Source organism: Schistocerca gregaria, chromosome 4 (genome assembly GCF_023897955.1).
Source record: "Schistocerca gregaria isolate iqSchGreg1 chromosome 4, iqSchGreg1.2, whole genome shotgun sequence".
NCBI lineage: Eukaryota > Metazoa > Arthropoda > Insecta > Orthoptera > Acrididae > Schistocerca > Schistocerca gregaria.
The window spans coordinates 753,720,421-753,742,986 of record NC_064923.1 but is presented as its reverse complement, the minus strand read 5'-3'; the positions used below and the strand labels follow the sequence as shown (position 1 = coordinate 753,742,986).

General features: G+C 41.2%; 1 protein-coding gene across 11 annotated transcripts in view; it reads left to right on the top strand.

Annotated features, from left to right (window-relative positions):
- Positions 1 to 22,566, top strand: part of LOC126365782 (titin) — a 523,502-nt gene that overhangs the window by 385,436 nt on the left and 115,500 nt on the right. For 7 of the 11 annotated variants that reach the window (XM_050008347.1, XM_050008355.1, XM_050008352.1 and 4 more), the window contains 2 exons: positions 501 to 14,867; positions 17,393 to 17,440. In XM_050008347.1, coding sequence (XP_049864304.1) covers positions 501 to 14,867; positions 17,393 to 17,440 — 14,415 coding nt within the window. The remainder of the gene's footprint in view (positions 1 to 500; positions 14,868 to 17,392; positions 17,441 to 22,566) is intronic. The other 4 variants (XM_050008353.1, XM_050008354.1, XM_050008351.1 and 1 more) reach the window with 4 other exon arrangements.

Genomic DNA, 22,566 nt, shown 5'->3' with positions numbered 1-22,566 from the left:
CAAACACTGTAAAGAACTCTGAAAGTATTTCAGTTCACAATGCGTCATAATTATTTTATTAGATAAATAATCATGTAAGGGAGACATGCATAAATGAGCAATAATTCATCTCTCACTGCAGAATTACTTCCGGTAAGTACTGTATTGTGTGGTAAGTGCCTATGACAATTCAAATCATTTGAAATGCTGCAAAACAGCAAATGAGATTGTTCAGAGCAGCAGAGCAACAAAGTCTAGTGATTTATTGCTTGTAACAAACGTTGACACCATGCACAGCATCTGAACCTAATTCAGAAACACTTCAAACACACAGTATGAAATCGACATAATAAAATGTACACACTGCACAAATGCACTGACACAGATGGTGTCACCAAATATTAGACATTAAAAATTGAATCATATAGATTTTACCTCCATAGAGGTCAAACCAGAGAACCACAGTCCATATGTACAACAATCTCTTGCAATTTCACATCACAAAATCATTGAAATTTCAGAGGGCCTGGACGACAATACATCAGCCTCTCAGACACGTCACATCACTGCTACACAAGTGACCGACCATATGCCTGAGGTAAAAGTAATTGAAACTACAACTGAGATCCTTCAAGGTGAGTACACTATAAAGAGTGCAGACAGAGAATCTGCTGATGAAGACACCGGGGATGTAGACACAGTCCACAAACTTGAGACACCAGTTTTAGAGCTGAAAAGCTTACCAGACCATGACAAGGAACAGGGCACTACTGATGAAATTGAAGTTAAGGAAAAGATGGTGAAACCCATGATTAGAAAGAAGACGACGTTCCCAATTGAGGACAGTAAAACTGCAACGGAAGACGACACAAGGGAAGAAACTGTGACACTATTGGAAGAATGTGAGGAGGAAAAGGCGGATAAGCATCCTGAGGATGACAGGGAGGTTGGGAAGGTTGTTGAAGGAGCTATGGAAGACACAAGAAAAGAGAAGAAAATGAAACGTATTATCAAGAGGAAGAAGATTACTCTGGTAGAAGGGGAGAAACCGTTAGGAGAGGATATAAAAGAGGAAACTGCACCACTGCATGAGAAGCCAGAAGAAGAGAAAGAAAATCAAATCTGTGAGAGCACCATGATGGTTGAGAAAGCTGAGGACAGAGAGATGGAAGAAACAACTGATGAGAAGAAAGTGAAACGTATAGTGAGAAGAAAGAAGGCTACACCAAATGAAGAGGAGAAACCATCAACAGAAGGTGCAGAGGAGGAAACTGTGACATTGTTTCAAAAGCCTAAAGAGGAGGAGAAGCCAGAGGTTGGTGAGAGGGAGAAGGAAGAAATTACTGAAGACATCAAACTGAAACACATTATCAGGAAGAAAAAAACTAAGCCAGCTAAAGAGAAGAAACTTTCTGAGGAACCTGTAGCACCATGTGATAAACCAGAAGATGAGGAGCTATATGAAACTCCTGAGGTGGTCACAACGGTTGAAAAAGCTGAGGAGGAAGAGACAGAAGAAACATCAAAAGAGAAGAAAGTGAAACGCATACTCAGAAGGAAAAGGATTACACCAACTGAAGAGGAGAAACCTTCAGTGGAAGGTACAAAGCAGGAAACTGCTTCACTGACAGAAAAGCCCAAAGATGAGGAGAAGTCAGAAATTTCTGAAGGCGAGGAGGAAAAACTGACTGACCAGACAAAAAAGAAACGCATTATCAGGAAGAAAAAGGAGAAGGAGAAACCTTCAGATGAGGGTAAACAAGAAGAACCATTGCCAGTACTGGAGACGCCAGAGGAGCAAAAGGCAGAGGAAATTCCTGAAACAGTCAAGGAGGCTGAAGATGTGGAACAAGTGGAAGCAACAAAACAAAAGAAGGTTAAGCGCATAGTCAGGAAAAAGAAGGTAGTGCCAGAAGAGGCAGAAAAACCTGTAGAGGAAGAAATGATTGAAGATATCTTGCCATTACCAGAGAAACCTGCTGAAGGAAAGGCAGATACAGAAGAGAAAACTGACAGTGTGCCAGTAGCTAAAGATGAGGTTCCTGAAACTGTTGATGAAACTGAACATAAAAAAGTGAAACGAATTGTCAAAAAGAAAAAGAAAACTGTTCCAGAAGAAGATGAAAAGCCAATTGGTGTGGAGAAAGAAGAAACTATTATGCCATCCTTGGAAAAATCTGAGGAAGAACTACCCGAAGAAAAGGCTGATATTGAAGAGGATACTACAACAGTACCTGAGGACTCTAAGGGAAGGAGGGTAAAGAGAATTGTGTCCAAAACAAAGAAAGGCATTCCGAAGGAAGAGGAGAAACCAACAGAAGATAAGGCAGAAGAAGATGTAGCTCCTATAAAACCAACAAAAGACAAACCTGCCAAGAAGAAGAAAGTCACTGCACTACAAATGATGAAAATTGAGAGGAAAGAAATTAAAGCTACTCAGCTGAAGGTGATTGATGTCAAAGAAGACATTCCCCTATTTGCACAGATAAAACTGAAGAAAGTGACACCTGTCAAGAAACGAGAAATAAAGGGTGTGACAATTCCGAAAGTCTTGCTTAAGAGTAACATTAAATTTATCGATTATCCACCAGCTGAACAGAAACCAATCATAACAGTTCTTGAGGTGCACTTTGACAAGGGTATTTTGTCACGGAACTATCAGGAAGCACTGAAAGTGCAGAAGAGAAAAGTAAAAAAAGTACGAATAAAGGATAAGGAAGCAACTGAGTTGGAGGAACCTGAGAAGTTCCCTGCAGATGACACAGAAAAACCGGAACCTACAGAGAAAGTTGATCAGCCGACATGGCAGAGCTTGCCAAAGAAACCTACACCTGAACAACAAGAAACAAAGAAGCTTGATATTGGGAAAGGAAAAGTCCCAGAGCAGGAAACTCCTGTCCCAGAGGACATCAAGTTGAAAAAGATTCCTGAAAAACCAACACCTGGTGAAGAGGAGCAGAAGATCAAGCCATCGAAAAAAGATGGAGATGAACAAAAGATGAAGAAGCCTAAGGAATCTGAGAAAGAACCATTGGCTCCTTTTGAGGGGAAGGACATAGAAAAGCATGATACAGACTTAGAGCAATATGAGAGGGAGAGCCCAGAGAAATCAGATGAAGAGACTCCCAAACCTGAGGAGAAAAAGAGACCTAAGGCAAAGAAACCAAAACCAGAGCCAGAGACCATTCAGATTCCACTGGAGAAGGGAATTCCTAAGAAACCTCAGCCAGACGATGACAAGGAGATCAAGCTAAGGAAGAAAATGGGTGAACCCACTCCAGATGAACCTGAGGGGATTACTCTCAAACCATTCAGAAAAGAGAAACCAGAAGATAAATCTGAGCAGCCAGAGAAAGAGGAAGGGAAACCCAGAGGAGTAGACAGATCCACAGAGGAGGAAGAGGTAGAAAAAGACCAACTGCCAGAGGGGAAAAGGAAGAAGAAAATAGTGAAGAAGGTTCGGAAACCAGAGGCACCACAAGAAGAAGCAGAGAAGCCTATATCCGATGTTCCTGAGGCTGAGACACAGGAAATAGTTTCCCCCAAAGAAGACCAGCCTAGTGCAGTGACAGTTCCTGAAACACTGAGTGGGCCTTTAACAGCAGTAGACGAACAACCAAAGGTTTCTGAGGAAGAGAAGCCTGACAAAGTGGTGGCAGATGAAGTGCCAGAACAAGAAATAGAAAAGGACCAACTGCCAGATGGAAAAAGGAAGAAGAAAATAGTGAAAAAGGTTCGGAAACCAGAGGCACCACAGGAACAAGCAGAGAAGCCTTTACCAGATGTTCCTGAGGCTGAGACACAGGAAATAGTTTCCCCCAAAGAAGACCAGCCTAGTGCAGTGACAGTTCCTGAATCAGTAAGTGAGCCTTTAACAGCAGTAGACGAACAACCAAAGGTTTCTGAAGAAGAGAAACCTGACAAAGTGGCTGCGGATGACGTGCCAGAACAAAAGGTTGTCAGAAAGAAAGTGAAGATACAGAAGGTGAAGCCAGAGAAAGAAGTGAAACCAGAAGAAGAGGTTCAAGAAGAAAAGAAAGAAGAGGTGGAAAAGCTGGAGGTTGTGGTGAAAGAGGTACCTGAGGATGAGAAGGAACATGTTACTACTGAAGAAATGGAAATTAAAGAGAAAAAGGTGAAACACATAATCAGAAAGAAGAAGACAGCTCCAAGTGAAGAAGAGAAACCTTCAGATGAGAGTAAAGGAGAAGAATCATTGCCAGTACTGGAGAAGCCAGAGGAGCAAAAGGGAGAGGAAATTCCTGAAACAGTCAAGGAGGCTAAAGATGTGGAACAAGTGGAAGCAACAAAAGAAAAGAAGGTTAAGCGCATAATCAGGAAAAAGAAGGTGGTGCCAGAAGAGGCAGAAAAACCTGTAGAGGAAGAAATGACTGAAGATATCTTGCCATTACCAGAGAAACCTGCTGAAGGAAAGGCAGATACAGAAGAGAAAACTGACAGTGTGCCAGTAGCTAAAGATGAGGTTCCTGAAACTGTTGATGAAACTGAACATAAAAAAGTGAAACGAATTGTCAAAAAGAAAAAGAAAACTGTTCCAGAAGAAGATGAAAAGCCAATTGCTGTGGAGAAAGAGGAAACTATTATGCCATCCTTGGAAAAATCTGAGGAAGAACTGCCTGAAGAAAAGGCTGATGTTGAAGAGGATACTACAACAGTACCTGAGGACTCTAAGGGAAGGAGGGTAAAGCGAATTGTGTCCAAAACAAAGAAAGGCATTCCGAAGGAAGAGGAGAAACCAACAGAAGACAAGGCAGAAGAGGATGTAGCTCCTAGAAAACCAACAGAAGACAAACCTGTCAAGCAGAAGAAAGTCACTGCACTACAAATGATGAAAATTGAGAGGAAAGAAATTAAAGCTACTCAGCTGAAGGTGATTGATGTCAAAGAAGACATTCCCCTATTTGCACAGATAAAATTAAAGAAAGTGACACCTGTCAAGAAACGAGAAATAAAGGGTGTGACAATTCCAAAAGTCTTGCTTAAGAGTAACATTAAGTTCATTGATTATCCACCAGCTGAACAGAAGCCAGTCATAACAGTTCTTGAGGTGTTCTTTGACAAGGGTATTCTGTCACGGAACTACCAGGAAGCTCTGAAAGTGCAAAAGAGGAAAGTAAAAAAGGTACGAATCAAGGATAAGGAAGCAACTGAGTTGGAGGAACCTGAGAAGTTCCCTGCAGATGACACAGAAAAACCAGAACCTACAGAGAAAGTTGATCAGCCGACATGGCAGAGCTTGCCAAAGAAACCTACACCTGAGCAACAAGAAACACAGAAGCTTGAAATTGGGAAAGGAAAAGTCCCAGAGCAGGAAACTCCTGTCCCAGAGGACATCAAGTTGAAAAAGATTCCTGAAAAACCAACACCTGGTGAAGAGGAACAGAAGATCAAGCCATCGAAAAAGGATGGGGATGAACAAAAGATGAAGAAGCCTAAGAAAACTGAAAAAGAACCATTGGCTCCTTTTGAGGGGAAGGACATAGAAAAGCATGATAGAGACTTAGAGCAATATGAGAGGGAGAGCCCAGAGAAATCAGATGAAGAGTCTCCCAAACCTGAGGAGAAAAAGAGACCTAAGGCAAAGAAACCAAAACCAGAGCCAGAGACCATTCAGATTCCATTGGAGAAGGGAATTCCTAAGAAACCACAGCCAGACGATGACAAGGAGATCAAGCTAAGGAAGAAAATGGGTGAACCCACCCCAGAAGAACCCGATGGGATTACTCTCAAACCATTCAGGAAAGAGAAACCAGAAGATAAATCAGAGCATCCAGAGAAAGAGGAAGGGAAACCCAAAGGTGTAGACAGGCCCACAGGGGAGGAAGAGGTAGAGAAGGACCAACTGCCAGAGGGAAAAAGAAAGAAGAAAATAGTGAAGAAGGTTCGGAAACCAGAGGCACCACAAGAAGAAGCAGAGAAGCCTGAATCAGATGTTCCTGAGGATGAGACACAGGAAATAGTTTCCCCCAAAGAAGACCAGCCTAGTGCAGTGACAGTTCCTGAATCAGTAAGTGAGCCTTTAACAGCAGTAGACGAACAACCAAAGGTTTCTGAAGAAGAGAAACCTGACAAAGTGGCTGCAGATGATGTGCCAGAACAAAAGGTTGTCAGAAAGAAAGTGAAGGTACAAAAGGTGAAGCCAGAGAAAGAAGTGAAACCAGAAGAAGAGGTTCAAGAAGTAAAGAAAGAAGAGGTGGAAGAGCTGGAGGTTGTGGTGAAAGAAGTACCTGAGGATGAGAAGCAACACGTTACTACTGAAGAAATAGAAGTTAAAGAGAAAAAGGTGAAACACATAATCAGAAAGAAGAAGGCAGCACCAAGTGAAGAAGAGAAACCTTCAGATGAGTGTAAAGGAGAAGAATCATTATCAGTACTGGAGACGCCAGAGGAGCAAAAGGCAGAGGAAATTCCTGAAACAGTCAAGGAGGCTGAAGACGTGGAACAAGTGGAAGCAACAAAAGAAAAGAAGGTTAAGCGCATAGTCAGGAAAAAGAAGGTAGTGCCAGAAGAGGCAGAAAAACCTGTAGAGGAAGAAATGATTGAAGATACCTTGCCAATACCAGAGAAACCTGCTGAAGGAATGGCAGGTACAGAAGAGAAAACTGACAGTGTGCCAGTAGCTAAAGATGAGGTTCCTGAAACTGTTGATGAAACTGAACATAAAAAAGTGAAACGAATTGTCAAAAAGAAAAAGAAAACTGTTCCAGAAGAAGATGAAAAGCCATTTGGTGTGGAGAAAGAAGAAACTATTATGCCATCCTTGGAAAAATCTGAGGAAGAACTGCCTGAAGAAAAGGCTGATGTTAAAGAGGATACTACAACAGTACCTGAGGACTCTAAGGGAAGGAGGGTAAAGCGAATTGTGTCCAAAACAAAGAAAGGCATTCCGAAGGAAGAGGAGATACCAACAGAAGACAAGGCAGAAGAGGATGTAGCTCCTAGAAAACCAACAGAAGACAAACCTGTCAAGCAGAAGAAAGTCACTGCACTACAAATGATGAAAATTGAGAGGAAAGAAATTAAAGCTACTCAGCTGAAGGTGATTGATGTCAAAGAAGACGTTCCCCTATTTGCACAGATAAAATTAAAGAAAGTGACACCTGTCAAGAAACGAGAAATAAAGGGTGTGACAATTCCAAAAGTCTTGCTTAAGAGTAACATTAAGTTCATTGATTATCCACCAGCTGAACAGAAGCCAGTCATAACAGTTCTTGAGGTGTTCTTTGACAAGGGTATTCTGTCACGGAACTACCAGGAAGCTCTGAAAGTGCAAAAGAGGAAAGTAAAAAAGGTACGAATCAAGGATAAGGAAGCAACTGAGTTGGAGGAACCTGAGAAGTTCCCTGCAGATGACACAGAAAAACCAGAACCTACAGAGAAAGTTGATCAGCCGACATGGCAGAGCTTGCCAAAGAAACCTGCACCTGAGCAACAGGAAACACAGAAGTTTGATATTGGGAAAGGAAAAGTCCCAGAGCAGGAAACTCCTGTCCCAGAGGACATCAAGTTGAAAAAGATTCCTGAAAAACCAACACCTGGTGAAGAGGAGCAGAAGATCAAGCCATCGAAAAAAGATGGAGATGAACAAAAGATGAAGAAGCCTAAGGAATCTGAGAAAGAACCATTGGCTCCTTTTGAGGGGAAGGACATAGAAAAGCATGATACAGACTTAGAGCAATATGAGAGGGAGAGCCCAGAGAAATCAGATGAAGAGACTCCCAAACCTGAGGAGAAAAAGAGACCTAAGGCAAAGAAACCAAAACCAGAGCCAGAGACCATTCAGATTCCATTGGAGAAGGGAATTCCTAAGAAACCTCAGCCAGACGATGACAAGGAGATCAAGCTAAGGAAGAAAATGGGTGAACCCACTCCAGATGAACCTGAGGGGATTACTCTCAAACCATTCAGAAAAGAGAAACCAGAAGATAAATCTGAGCAGCCAGAGAAAGAGGAAGGGAAACCCAGAGGAGTAGACAGATCCACAGAGGAGGAAGAGGTAGAAAAAGACCAACTGCCAGAGGGGAAAAGGAAGAAGAAAATAGTGAAGAAGGTTCGGAAACCAGAGGCACCACAAGAAGAAGCAGAGAAGCCTGAATCAGATGTTCCTGAGGCTGAGACACAGGAAATAGTTTCCCCCAAAGAAGACCAGCCTAGTGCAGTGACAGTTCCTGAATCAGTAAGTGAGCCTTTAACAGCAGTAGACGAACAACCAAAGGTTTCTGAAGAAGAGAAACCTGACAAAGTGGCTGCGGATGACGTGCCAGAACAAAAGGTTGTCAGAAAGAAAGTGAAAGTACAAAAGGTGAAGCCAGAGAAAGAAGTGAAACCAGAAGAAGAGGTTCAAGAAGTAAAGAAAGAAGAGGTGGAAAAGCTGGAGGTTGTGGTGAAAGAGGTGCCTGAGGATGAGAAGGAACATGTTACTACTGAAGAAATGGAAGTTAAAGAGAAAAAGGTGAAACAACTAATCAGAAAGAAGAAGACAGCTCCAAGTGAAGAAGAGAAACCTTCAGATGAGAGTAAAGGAGAAGAATCATTGCCAGTACTGGAGAAGCCAGAGGAGCAAAAGGCAGAGGAAATTCCTGAAACAGTCAAGGAGGCTGAAGATGTGGAACAAGCGGAAGCACCAACAGAAAAGAAATTGAAACGAATTGTCAAGAAGAAGAAATTGGTTCCAGAGGAGGTTGAAAAGTCGTTGCAGGAAGAAACAGTTAAAGTTAATTTTCCTGCACCTGAGGAATCAAGATTAGCAGAAGATGAGAAAGGCCAACCAGAAGACTCACATCTACATTTTGCAAATGTCGAATCATCTGTCGTGGGGAAAGTGACTGACATTGTTACTCCATCATACGAGACAGGTAAATCACAAGTAACTATGACACTTAAAGATTCTGTTTCTGTGAGTGATACCATGTCCTTAGAGTTAACTGAACAACGAGTAGCAGATAAAAAACCATTACCGCAGGAGGCTTTAGTAAGTATAGGAGAAAAAGATACTGTATCTATACAGGAACCTTATGTTGAGGTAGTTCCTGCACATTTGCCTGAGTCACCTCAGGTTTTAAGGGAAGAAGCGACACTTAAGGTAATGAGCCAAAAATCTGTGGCTATATTGGAAATTCCTACACATGAAACAGAGGAACCCCTCGTATCCAGTATACCTGAAGTATTGCATGCCACACCATTATTTCTACAACAAGGACCTTTAACTGTAACTGAAACTGGCACATTTGAAACACATACAGACTTTGAACATGAGAAACAATTAACTGAAACAGCCCAGACAACCATCTTACCACAGGAAACACTTTCTGTAACACTTCCTGAACTGCAACACAAGGAAGATATTTTCATGTCACCTGCAGTACCTGACACTGAACATGCTATCAGAAACATTCCATTGTCTGACTCTGTAACTGTAAATGAAATAACATCTTTAGAAATACCATCAGAATTGAAGTATACAGCGACACAGGACAAAGAAGCAGTTACATCACTGCTACCCACTACAGAATCTGTGTTTGTGACAGAGATACAACCAACTCAGACAGTGGCTGTTGATACAAGGGTACAGAAAGTGCCAAAACCTGAATCAGCTCAAAGAAAACTTTCAACACAGGATACATTACAAATACAAGAAGTTACCACGGAACAGGTTGTTACCACAGAGCCACCTCAAGAAACACAGTATTTGACACAGGTGCCGAAAGTCGTCCAGAAACGACAGGAGGCACTTATAATTACAGAAGTAATCAAAAACACAAAGGAGGAAGAACTTGCTAACTTCACAGTACCACAAGAACAACCTACAGTAACAGTTTCTGAAAGTGAAAGTGTGCAAATTACTGATATGCAAACTGCACTATTTACAGGTGACATTACTGTACCAGCTCTGCCTAGGATGGAACAGGTAAGCCCAATAATACCAGTGGAAAGACAGCTTCTTTTAGTGGAACAATCACAACCTGGAATCTTAGAAGAGGCACTTCCTGAGGAGAAAATCACAACAGTGCAAGCTAAACTTGTGGAAATTAGTGATCATAAGAAGGCAGATGTTTCAATATCTGAAGTTAAAGAAGCTCCTACATTACCAAGGAGGGAAATTGAAATTCATGCACCAGAAAACGTTGAGGCTATTCCTGAAGAAGAGAAACCAACACCTGAACATGCAGAAGAAATTTCACAAGAGTATGCAGTCACTGAGAAGCCATTGGTGTCTTTTGCTGATGAAGATGTCAAGAAGCAACCAACAACAAGAAAAGTCATGAAGAAGAAAAGAGCTCCTGAGAAGCCAAAGTACGCTGATGAAAGTGTGACTGAAGAAATGACAACTGAAGTGCTGACTCAGGAAAAGCCTGACACTCTAAAACCTGAGGAAGTAAAGGATGTGCATGAAGGAATTGAGGTCACTGAAGTAGTAGATACAGTAAGTACAGGTGACCTGAGTCCATTGGATGTTGAACAAGAGAAAGCAGAAGCTGTTGAGGGAACTGAAGACTCTGTAAGTATTGTTGAGACACCAGTTAAGAAATTAATTACCAAGAAGAAGAAGGTCAAGCCAGTTTCAAAGGTTCCAGAAGAAAAAGTACCAGAAGAAGAAGAAAAAGAGGTGGAAATCCCACAGGAAGAGAAGCCTGTGCCTAAAAAACCAAAGGAAAAGAAACATCTTCCTGAAAAAGTAGAAGTGTTGAAACTTGAAAGGAAAGAAGTTAAACCTACCAAACTGAAGATAACTGATGTGATGCCAAAAGAGGAAGTTCCTCTTTTCACGCAGGTGAAGCTGAGGAAAGCAAGTGTTCAAAAGAGGGAGATTAAGGCTGTAGAGGTTCCAAAAGTATTATTGAAGAGCAACATAAAGATAATAGACTACCCTCCAAAGGAAAATACCCCTCTTATAACAATAATAAATGCAAGGTGTGATAAGGGGATACTATCAAGAAATACACAAGAAGCTCTGAAAGTCCTCAAGAGAAAAGTGAAGAAAGTAAAGTTGCCCGGCAGAGAAAAACCAGACACAGAGGAATTAGAGTCTTTTGATGTTGATCAGAAAGACAGTACTGATATTCCTGTGGAAGATGAGAAGAGTACATGGGAAAGACTCCCCAAGGCTGCAGATACTGAGAAACCAGAAGAACCAAAGCTGGTTGTGGGAAAAGGGAAAATCCCAGAAACAAAAGAACCAGAACAAGAGGAAATAAAGCTTAAGAAAGTTCCTGAGAAGCCACTAGTGGAAGAGATAACTGAAATGAAGAAGCCTAAGAAGGATGAGCCTGATGAAAAGGATACAAAGAGCACACCAAAAGAGAAGGAAATTACTTTAGCTCCCTTTAAACCCAGTGACACAGAAGGAACTGACATAGATCTGGAAAAGTATGTAAAAGAAGAGCCAGAAAAGAAAGAGAGAAGGACTCCTGAAAAGCAAAAAGTTAAAAAGCCTAAAAAAGACTCTGCAAAACCTGAACCAGAGACAATAAAAATACCATTAGAAAAACAGCCTCCTAAGAAACCTTACCCTGAAGAGGAGAAGGATATCAAACTGAAAAAGAAGGTGGGAGAGCCTGAACCAGAGGAGCCAGATAGTATTACCTTGAAACCTTTTGTAAAAGAGAAACCAGAAGAAGATTCCGAAATTGCTAAGAAGCACAGCCTTAAACTTGATGACAAAGAGAAACCTTACGAAGAAGAAGAGGTATTACCTACTGAACATATAAAACCTGAATCACCAGAGAGGACAATAAAGAAAACAAAGGTAAAGAAAACAAAACCACCTAAGAGTGTGGAAGATGAATCCAAAGAAGCACCTCAGGAGGATGAACCAATACTGGATGACAAACCAAAAGAAACCAAAGAAGTACCAGAAGAAGAATTCGTAATGAAGATAAAACCCAAAGAGCCAGAAAGGGAGGATATTGAAAAGGTAATAGTCGAGAAAGAGAGACCAGAGAAACCTGAGGTTGAAGAAATTAAAGAAGTGACAATAAAGAAGAAGAAACCAAAGAAACCTTCTGTAGAAGAAGAGAGAGAGGAAGTCACACTAAAGAAGGTGATACCAGTGGAGCCAAAAGAGGAGGAGGAAGTCACAGAGGAGGTAGTTGTAAAGAAAAAGAAGCCTAAAGAGGTGAAAGTAGAAGAGGTTCCTGAGAAAGTGACAATTGAAAAGAGGGAACCAGAGAAACCCAAGGATGAGGTAAGTGAAGAAGTCACAGTAAAGAAGAAGAAACCAAGGAAACCTTCTGTAGAAGAAGTGACTGAGGAAGTCACTCTAAAGAAGGTGGTACCAGTGGAGCCCAAAGAGGAGGAGGAAGTCACAGAGGAAGTGGTTGTAAAGAAAAAGAAACCTAAGGAGGTGAAAGTAGAAGAAGTTACTGAGGAAGTGACAATTGAAAAGAGGAAACCAGAGAAACCCAAGGAAGAGGTAAGTGAAGAAATAACAATAAAGAAGAAGAAACCAAGGAAACCTTCTGTAGAAGAAGTGACTGAGGAAGTCACTCTCAAGAAGGTGGTACCAGTGGAGGCAAAGGAGGAAGAGGAAGTCACAGAACAGGTAGTGATAAAGAAAAAGAAGCCCAAGGAGGTGAAAGTAGAAGAGGTGACTGAGGAAGTGAAAATTAAAAAGAAGGAACCAGAGAAACCCAAGGATGATGTGCATGAAGAAATAACAATAAAGAAGAAGAAACCAAGGAAACCTTCTGTAGAAGAAGTGACTGAGGAAGTCACTCTCAAGAAGGTGGTACCAGTGGAGGCAAAGGAGGAAGAGGAAGTCACAGAACAGGTAGTGATAAAGAAAAAGAAGCCCAAGGAGGTGAAAGTAGAAGAGGTGACTGAGGAAGTGAAAATTAAAAAGAAGGAACCAGAGAAACCCAAGGATGATGTACATGAAGAAATAACAATAAAGAAGAAGAAACCAAGGAAACCTTCCGTAGAAGAAGTGAGTGAGGAAGTCACTCTAAAGAAGGTGGCACCAGTGGAGCCAAAGCAGGAAGAGGAAGTCACAGAAGAGGTAGTGATAAAGAAAAAGAAGCCTAAGGAGGTGAAAGTGGAAGAAGTTACTGAGGAAGTGAAAATTGAAAAGAAGGAACCAGAGAAACCCAAGGATGAGGTAAGTGAAGAAATAACAATAAAGAAGAAGAAACCAAGGAAACCTTCTGTAGAAGAAGTGACTGAGGAAGTCACTCTCAAGAAGGTGGTACCAGTGGAGCCACAGGAGGAAGAGGAAGTCACGGAAGAGGTAGTGATAAAGAAAAAGAAGCCTAAAGAGGTGAAAGTGGAAGAGGTTTCTGAGGAAGTGACAATTAAAAGGAAGGAACCAGAAAAACCCAAGGATGATGTAAGTGAAGAAGTAACAATAAAGAAGAAGAAACCAAGGAAACCTTCTGTAGAAGAAGTAAGTGAGGAAGTCACTCTCAAGAAGATGGTACCAGTGGAGCCAAAAGCAGAAGAGGAAGTCACAGAAGAGGTAGTGATAAAGAAAAAGAAGCCTAAGGAGGTGAAAGTAGAAGAGGTGACTGGGGAAACGAAAATTGAAAAGAAAGAACCAGAGAAACCCAAGGATGATGTAAGTGAAGAAATAACAATAAAGAAGAAGAAACCAAGGAAACCTTCTGTAGAAGAAGTGAGTGAGGAAGTCACTCTAAAGAAGGTGGTACCAGTGGAGCCAAAAGAAGAAGAAGAAGTCACAGAAGAGGTAGTTATAAAGAAAAAGAAGCCTAAGGAGGTGAAAGTGGAAGAGGTTTCTGAGGAAGTGACAATTAAAAGGAAGGAACCAGAAAAACCCAAGGATGATGTAAGTGAAGAAGTAACAATAAAGAAGAAGAAACCAAGGAAACCTTCTGTAGAGGAAGTAAGTGACGAAGTCACTCTAAAGAAGATGGTACCAGTGGAGCCAAAAGAAGAAGGGGAAGTCACAGAAGAGGTAGTTATAAAGAAAAAGAAGCCTAAAGAGGTGAAAGTGGAAGAGGTTTCTGAGGAAGTGACAATTAAAAGGAAGGAACCAGAGAAACCCAAGGATGATGTAAGTGAAGAAGTAACAATAAAGAAGAAGAAACCAAGGAAACCTATTGTAGAAGAAGTGAGTGAGAAACTCACCATAAAGAAGGTAGTGGAAAAGAAAGCTGCAGAACCACATGATGAGGAAGTAGCGGAAGAAATAACAATTAAGAAGTTGGCACCAAAGACACCTGAGGACAGCGTGGCAGAATTCACTGTTAAGAAGAAGGCTCCACAGAGGAAGTTGTCAATAGAGGAGTTAGGTGAGGAAGAAATCACTATAAAACCAATGCGGCCAAGACAACCGTCATTGCCTGAAGTAGCTGAAGTTACTGATGTTGAAACAGTTACAATTCAGCCTAGAATCACTAAAACAAAAGAAGAAATAGAACAAGAATTCAAGATTCAGCTACATACTTATGAAGAAGAGGATATCTCAATGACTAGTAAAGTCAGGTTAAAGAAACAACGGCGTCCTACCTATGCAGAAGAAGCTGGTGAGCAAACTATTCGAATTGTCAAAGAGATAGAAGATCAGAAGTCACCTGAAATTATAGAAGTTTTAGAGTCTCCTGAAGGTGAAGGTGTCAGTTTTGATTTGAAGCGCAAGCCAAGTTATACAGTTCAGGAAGCAGAAGAAGAGGAGACAGTGATACTAACAAAACCACATAGGGAGAGAGAAGACATTGAAGAAAGTTTTCAGGTTTCCTTACGCAAGAAAGATGATTCTCGCAAAATGTCATACTCCATTGAAAATGTTGAAGAAGAGTTCAGCATTGGTTTTCAAAAGAGGCAACCTACTCCAGCAGGAACATCCTTTGAAGAAGAGTCCTTGGAGCTGAGGCTGAAGCCTAAGAAGAGGCCTACAAGGATTTCACAGGAAGGTTGTAACACATTTCTAATATTAATGCTACTGTGGCTCTTCTTTGCGGCTGTATTCAACTGCTTTCTTACATGCTGCTTCGTCATCTGCTTCTCAGCAACTGGGACTATTACATCCTGCTTCAAACTGCTTTAATTAAATTTGTAACAACAATGCTTGTGCTTTAGCTTACTAAAATGTTTAATTACCTAATTTAATAAGGTAACATGCCAGCTCTGTTGCTTTAATTTCTAATTCCCTCTTTATAGTAATCTATCATTTCAGTATATTAATTTTTTCATAGTCTTTGAAAGACTGTTTGCTTCGTCTAAATAACACACGCTTCTAAAATGAAGTATTCAACATTTTGCCTATAGCAGGTTAAATGTATGACTGAAATCATTCCTACCTGCTAGTATGCATTTTTGCGGGTTATGTAGCAGAGATTTGAATGTACAATTGATATATAGTTGCTAATGTACAAAGTAATGAGTATTTTTTGTTAATTTTTATAATCATGCAAGCATGAGGAGCTTCTTCACTGTAAATGTTTCTGGGTGCAAAATGATGTGGAATCAGTGAGAATACAAATATGTCTGTGTAAAGAAAGTGCTAATATTATGTTAGTGTCATTTAATTTTTATGGATCCTTAAATATATCACAACGAACATTGTTTGTACTAACTTTCAACAATGTAATTCCAACAGGGCAATTGTCATTGGATAATGACCCAGAAAATACATCCTTGGATTATATATTCAATATTATTTAATGGTTGTGTATATTGGGATTGTATATGTGATGGGTTTTATATAAATCACATGAACCATATCTTGGATTAGGTATTATAATCTGATTGTGTCAAAAATCCTCCAAACATAAGTTCTAAGACCTTCTGAGCAGCTACTTAAATGATATAGATCAGTATTTCTCCAGAGCTGCATTGTCCACTTTGTTGTTTGAATACTGCTCTGTCATGTCTTCACATTATAGGGACTGTGTGGGATATTAATAAATTAAATGTTTGAGTATATTTAGAGGTGAATCTGTTGTAGCTATAGCAGTAATCTTCTAATCAGATATTGCATCTTATTCTCAGAATGACTAAGGAAGGAGCTCTTGCAGCTATTAAGTAAGTATTTCCTGCAGAGTTGTGGATCACCAGCAGTGGTAAATGGAGACACAAATCAAGTGACTAGTGATTTTTCCTAATATATTGTCTGAAATTTTGTTTCAGTGAGCTACAGCTGCCCATTAATACAATATCCCATTACTATCTTAGAGTGCTTTCATGATCTGAAATGTGTTGCTGGAAATACCAAATTCTTCCAGCAAACTGGTTTATTCCTCACAAGTTTTGCATATGTCATATTTCAAAGACAGTCCTATGTTATTTAATACTGTCATTTCTTTCATTCCCTGCACATTTCAAACAATAAAAAAGACAGAACTACTTACAGTGTCAGTGTTTGTTATGAGACACTATGTTCCTTAAGTTCAAAATTTCTGCAAATACTCATTATTTGCACTATAAAAGTAAAGTAAATACACCATTCTAATGATGACCGCTTGCAACAACGTCCTAAATGTTGGTCTTTAAAATGACATGTTGTTGTGGTCACATTCATGGAAAAGTATTATTGAAGAAAACATAAAAGCTTTCAACAGATGGAAGGATGTAAACCAAGTAGGAAGGTTTCCCTGTAAATGAATCTACCTGTATCTTCCATTACTTAGTCTGGTGTTCACAGGTGGAAACATTCTGTCAGTCAAACACTTGAGTCTGACGCACTTGTGTATCTGGATGATTCTAGCACATTCCTGTCTTCACAGCATTTCATGTAACTAGGCTTTTGCTTCTCCTCTCTCTGTATGGTTGTATTTCTAATCACTGGTTGCTGCATTCAGTCTCTCTGTCTATATAATTTCAATATTAAGACAGAATTTTTCTTAGGATTCCTTTTTTTGTTTCCACTTTTGTTTCTCTGTCTTTGCTTCAATAATCTCACTGAAAAAGTATTTTAATTCTTTAAATTTATGTATGTATTTTGTAAAGGCGATCTTTGATTTCTAATAGAGAATAATACATTTCATTGAAGGATAAGTGATTGTTACATTATGTGACCTTGCTACATCCATATGAGATGCAAAGTTTGGTCATTTTGCACCTAGAAATATATTTATAAAGGATTGTAACTGTTTTTTTTTGCATCTGTGTATGTAACAATTTGTAAAGTTCTTTGTTTGTCTGCTTAAGGTGCTTATCTTAAAGAGCAGTTCTTTGTAATATAATCACATGGTATATTTGATGTGTCATATATTAATTATGTTTTTTAATGATGAAGAAATAAAAATGTAAACATTGAGTGTGATATGATCCAGCCTTTCATTAATTAACAGTTAAGTCATTCCTGTGAATTACATACCTGTTATTCAGTAATTTGTAGTTGTGCATGGCAATTTAATCTTATTGATTTTCTTTATGTTGTATATCATTGATTAAATGAATCATGGATCCTAATGGTCTGATGACATTTTTTTTACAGAGGATTTCACTCTGAGTATAGTAAAGGAAACAGAAGTCTTCCAAGAAGGTACTTATTTTTTCACTCATTAAATGTATCTAGTTGTTAGCAGTCAGAATTTAGTACTGACAAAATTTCTATCAGAGAAAGTAGTGTTTATTAATTTTAAACTATATAAGCTATGATAAATAACATCTCACAAGTTTATCTACAGCTGTACACTCTCACCTAGAAGTAGGTGTATATGTAAGAGAAGTCTGAGGATCAAAACATCTCCAAAACTCAAGGTTGTCTTTTATGTATAGTGACAGTGTCATCACGGCTTACTTACACATCAGTTATAAGCTTTTTATTTGTCACTTTGTCATTTGAAATTTCAATTTGTTGCTGTTGCTTGGACTCCATCCAATAATTTCAGTTCATATCTTTATTTTATTTGTTTTGTGCAATTGGTGCCTAATAGATATAAAATATTTGAAGAAAGACATATTTGAAAATTTTCAAGAGCTGGTGCTAAGATCATTATTTATTTACTACTAAGAAAGAATTGTTTTAGTAGCATATCTTGCTTGTTTTAAAATATGACTTTAAAAAATTCATTGAAATTGAAGCATCACTTGTTGTCAATAATGCCTGGAACTTTATTGAGAATCCAGTCATAGAAGGTGATTAACTTTTCATGGGCTTTCAACTGAGTACTCCATAGCCACAGCCATGTTGGAGGTAGCTGACAGCTATGTAACGGATGGTGTCATTATTATATAACGGTGCTAAAATCTATACTGCAACAGGTAATGAGTCCATTAGCTGACGTTTTGTGTCACAAGCACACAAAATGGCACAAGCAAGCAACAATTTAAGAGGGGGTCAGGTATGAGAAAAATTAACCCATGCAAAATAACATTAAATAACAATGAAAAATACTAGAATTAGGAACTTATTGGAGCACTTGAAAGGAAGAGGTAAAATGGGAAAGAAAAGAGGGGCTGGGGGATCAAGGGAAAAGAATGCACATGGTGCAAGGGTCAAGAGACAGAAGAGATCAGAAAGATTATAAAACCATATAATATGGATTGTTTGTAAACTGACCTGTATGGAAAGAATAAAAATTAGTGTACATAGAGAACTCGGGCAATAGCTACAGGGAAGGGATTGCAGGATGAAGGTTGGTGGAACAAAGAGTGCTGTCTAGTGGAACATACAGGGGCCACATGAAGGCGTGACAAAGCTGAGCTGCCACCAGGTGCAGCATTGGGTGGCTGTGAAGAGGGCGGGGGGGGGGGGGGGGGGGGGAGCAGAAATAGAGAGGAGCAGGGGGCTGAGGGGTGGGGAGATGGGCCCATGTGTTGGCAGAGAGCATCACACAATGAGTGTGAGGGGACATAAACAAGGAGGAAGAGACGGGGCGGAGGGGGCAGAAACTTTTGGGTGTGTAGTGTGGGGACAATAGTTTACCACAGTTTGAGGTTTGGATAATTTCAGGGGGGAAGAATGTATTGTGAAGATAACTCCCATCTGCACAGTGCAGAAAAGTTGGTGGTGGAGTGGAGGATCCAGATGGCCTGGGTAGTAAAACAGTCATTGAAATCATGCATGTTATGTTCAGCTTCATGTAGTGTTACAGTGTGGTCTACATTGGTCTTGGCCATAGTTTGTCAGTGACCATTCATCCTGGTGGACAGCTGGGTGGTAGTCACACCTACATAGAAAGCTGTGCAATGATTTCAGCATAGCTGGTATGTGACATGACTGCCTTCACAGGTGGCCCATCCTCTGATTGCGTTAGGATAAGGGTGTAACAGGACTGGAATAGGAAGTGCTGGGTGGATGGATTCGGTAGGTCTTCCACCTGCGTCTTCTGCAGGGATATGCTCCTTGTGGCAAGGGTTGGATCAGGAGTGGCATAGGGGTGGATTAGGAGTGGCTTAGTGGTGGACTAGGACATTGTGCAGGTTGGGTGGGTGATGGAGTTGTGGGAGGACGAATGGCTGGCGGTAACGGCCAATAAACTGTGGTTGATAAAGACAACCACTCGGCCGTGGCGTTCCTCCTGCCGGTTGCTCAGGCGGGAGGAGGTGGCCCTCACACGTCTTCGGATCGGGCACTGTCCTCTCACACATATCTTTTTATTACGGCGGGAGGATCCTCCATTTTGTGATGCTTGTGGTGTGCACATCTCTATCCGGCACATTTTAACAAACTGCATTTTATACCATGATGCACGGGCAGAAGCACAAGTTGATGGGGATCTGCCTTCTGTTTTAGCTAATGATGAGATGTGTGTGTCTAGGGTTTTTAAGTTTTGTGATGTGTCTGGACTCTGGCCTAAACTTTTAGGCTGGAGGTATTAGTGTATTGCAGAGTGGCTGACTCCTCCCCTTTTTTCCTTGTGGTCAGCCAGCCACTTCCATCTGCTACATTGTTTTAGCTCCCTCTAACATTTTCTTCCTGTGTTGTCCATGTTTTACTGCTGACACTCTGCTTCATCCCACGCTTTGGTGTGGGTGAGCACATGTTTTTCAACAATTGTTACCCATGTTTTCTATTTCGTTTTATATTCCTGTTCTGGGATTTTTCTTGACACCCGTCTCACTATGTTACTAAACGGGCGCTGAAGACCTTGCTGTCGTGCGCCCAAAACCCCTCTACTACTAGTACTACTATGTCTATGGCTGGTCTTCGTGTTTTGCGTCACGGCTGGAGCAGATCTTCACCTTGGCTCCTCCGGAGACTCAAACTTATTTTAGATTTGACTAATTTTAAGAAAGATCGCACACCAGATTTTACATTCCAATCTCTGTTTTTTAACATTTTAGATGTGCATCACGGTTTCACTGCCGTTTACACTGATGGCTCCAAACAGGAGAATTTCCTTGGCTGTTCTGTAGTGTTCCCTGATCAAGTTACCCGGATTCGCCTCCCTGCTAAATATACCGTTTTCGCAGCGGAGCTCCACGCGATCCTGAAGGCACTGGAGCAGATGAATCGTGTTCGGGGCGATCGATTTCTTCTCTGCTCCGATTGTCTTAGTGCCTTACAATCACTGCAGAACCTGTACGCGACTGAGGAGATGGTCCAGTTGATACATGACCAACTGTACTTGCTCCAACGGCAGGGTAAGGAGGTGTCCTTCTGTTGGGTGCCTGGTCATGTCGGCATATGGGGCAATGAACAGGCCAATCGGGCTGCCAAGGAGGTCTGCAGAGAGCAGGATGTGGTCCAGTGTCCTATTCCCTTGCAGTCAGTCATCGCTGCACTCCACAGGAAGTGCATGGAGTTGTGGGAGGACAAATGGCTGGCGGTGATGGCCAATAAACTTCGGTTGATAAAGTCAACCACTCGGCTGTGGCGTTCCTCCTGCTGGTTGCTCAGGCGGGTGGAGGTGGCTCTCACACTTCTTTGGATCGGGCACTGTCCTCTCACACATAGCTTTTTATTACGGCGGGAGGATCCTCCATTTTGTGATGCTTGTGGTGTGCACATCTCTGTCCGGCACATTTTAACAGACTCCATTTTATACCGTGATGCACGGGCAGAAGCACAAGTTGATGGGGATCTGCCTTCTGTTTTAGCTAATGATGAGACGTGTGTGTCTAGGGTTTTTAAGTTTTGTGATGTGTCTGGACTCTGGCCTAAACTTTTAGGCTGGAGGTTTTAGTATATTGCAGAGTGGCTGACGCCTCCCCTTTTTTCCTTGCGGTCAGCCAGCCACTTCCATCTGCTACATTGTTTTAGCTCCCTCTAACATTTTCTTCCTGTGTTGTCTATGTTTTACTGCTGACGCTCTGCTTCATCCCACGCTTTGGTGTGGGTGAGTACATGTTTTTCAACAATTGTTATCCATGTTTTCTGTTTCGTTTTATATTCCTGTTCTGGGATTTTTCTTGACACCCGTCTCACTATGGTACTGAACGGGCACTGAAGACCTTACTGTCGTGCGCCCAAAACCCCTCTACTACTACTACTACTACTACTACTACTACTTTAGGAGGGGTGGACAGCGTTTTTTTTAAGATGTCAGTCAATTCAGGATGTGATGACAGGTAATCAAAACCCCGATGAAGGATGTGGCTCATTTGTTCCAGTCCGAGGTGGTATTGGGTTATGAAGGAGGCACTTCTTTGTAAATGGTTACTGGGGGTTTTGGGAGGATTTTTGGATGTGTAAGGAAATAACATGGGAAATCTGCTTGCTGACTAGGTCTGGGGAGTAATATCTGTCAGTGAAGGCCTTGGTGAGGCCTCAGTATACTGGGAAAAGGAGTTGTTGTCACTGACCATATGGCCAGGCTGTGTGGGAGGCATTTTTTGGGGTGGAAGGGATGACAGCTGTTGAAATACAGGCACTGTTGCTGGTTGGAGAGTTTAATATGAATAGAGGTGTGGGAAATGCTATGAGAAAGAAGGAGGCAACGTCTAGGAAGGTGGCACACTGGTTGAGGAGGACCAGGTGAAGCAGATGGGAGAGAAGGTGTTGAGATTGTGAAGCAATGAGGAAAATACAGTATCTCCTGTCTCTGTGTTCAGATCATGAATATATTGTTGATGAACCTGAAACAGACTACCCTGTACGTGTTTGGAGATTTGGGAAGCTAGGAAGGTCTCCTCTAGATGGCCCATAAAGAGGTTGGCATAGGAGGGTGCAGTGAAGGTGTCCATGGCTGGGCTGTGGATTTGTTTGTGAGTTAGCATAATGTTAGTAAGGTGGGAGAGGAATGAGGTAGTGTGTCTGGAGTCGGAAGGACATTGGGAAAGGTAGTGTTCAATAGTGACAAGACCAAGGACATGAAGGGCTGTTGGTGTAGAAGGAAGTAGTCTCAACTGTGACAAGCGAAGATCCAGGAGGTAAAGTGGTGTAGATGGCAGAGAGTTGGTGAAAGAAGTGGTTGGTATCTCTTGGGTGGGAGGCTAGATTACGGGACTTGGTTGGAAGTGTTAGTCAATGAAGGCCAAAATTCCTTAATTTTAGGCACAATAACCAGCTACAGTGGGGCACCCAGGATTGTTGGGTTTGTGGATTTTGTGGATCATGTAGAAGTGGGTGTGTGGAGTGTCATGGTGTAAGGAGCAAAATTAAGCAGGGTTTGGAGATTTTGTTCGACTTCTGGGACGGGATCGCTCTGGAAGAGTTTAAAGGTGGATGAGTACTGTAATTGGCAGATGACTTCTGCCAGGTAATGACCACAATTCATAATG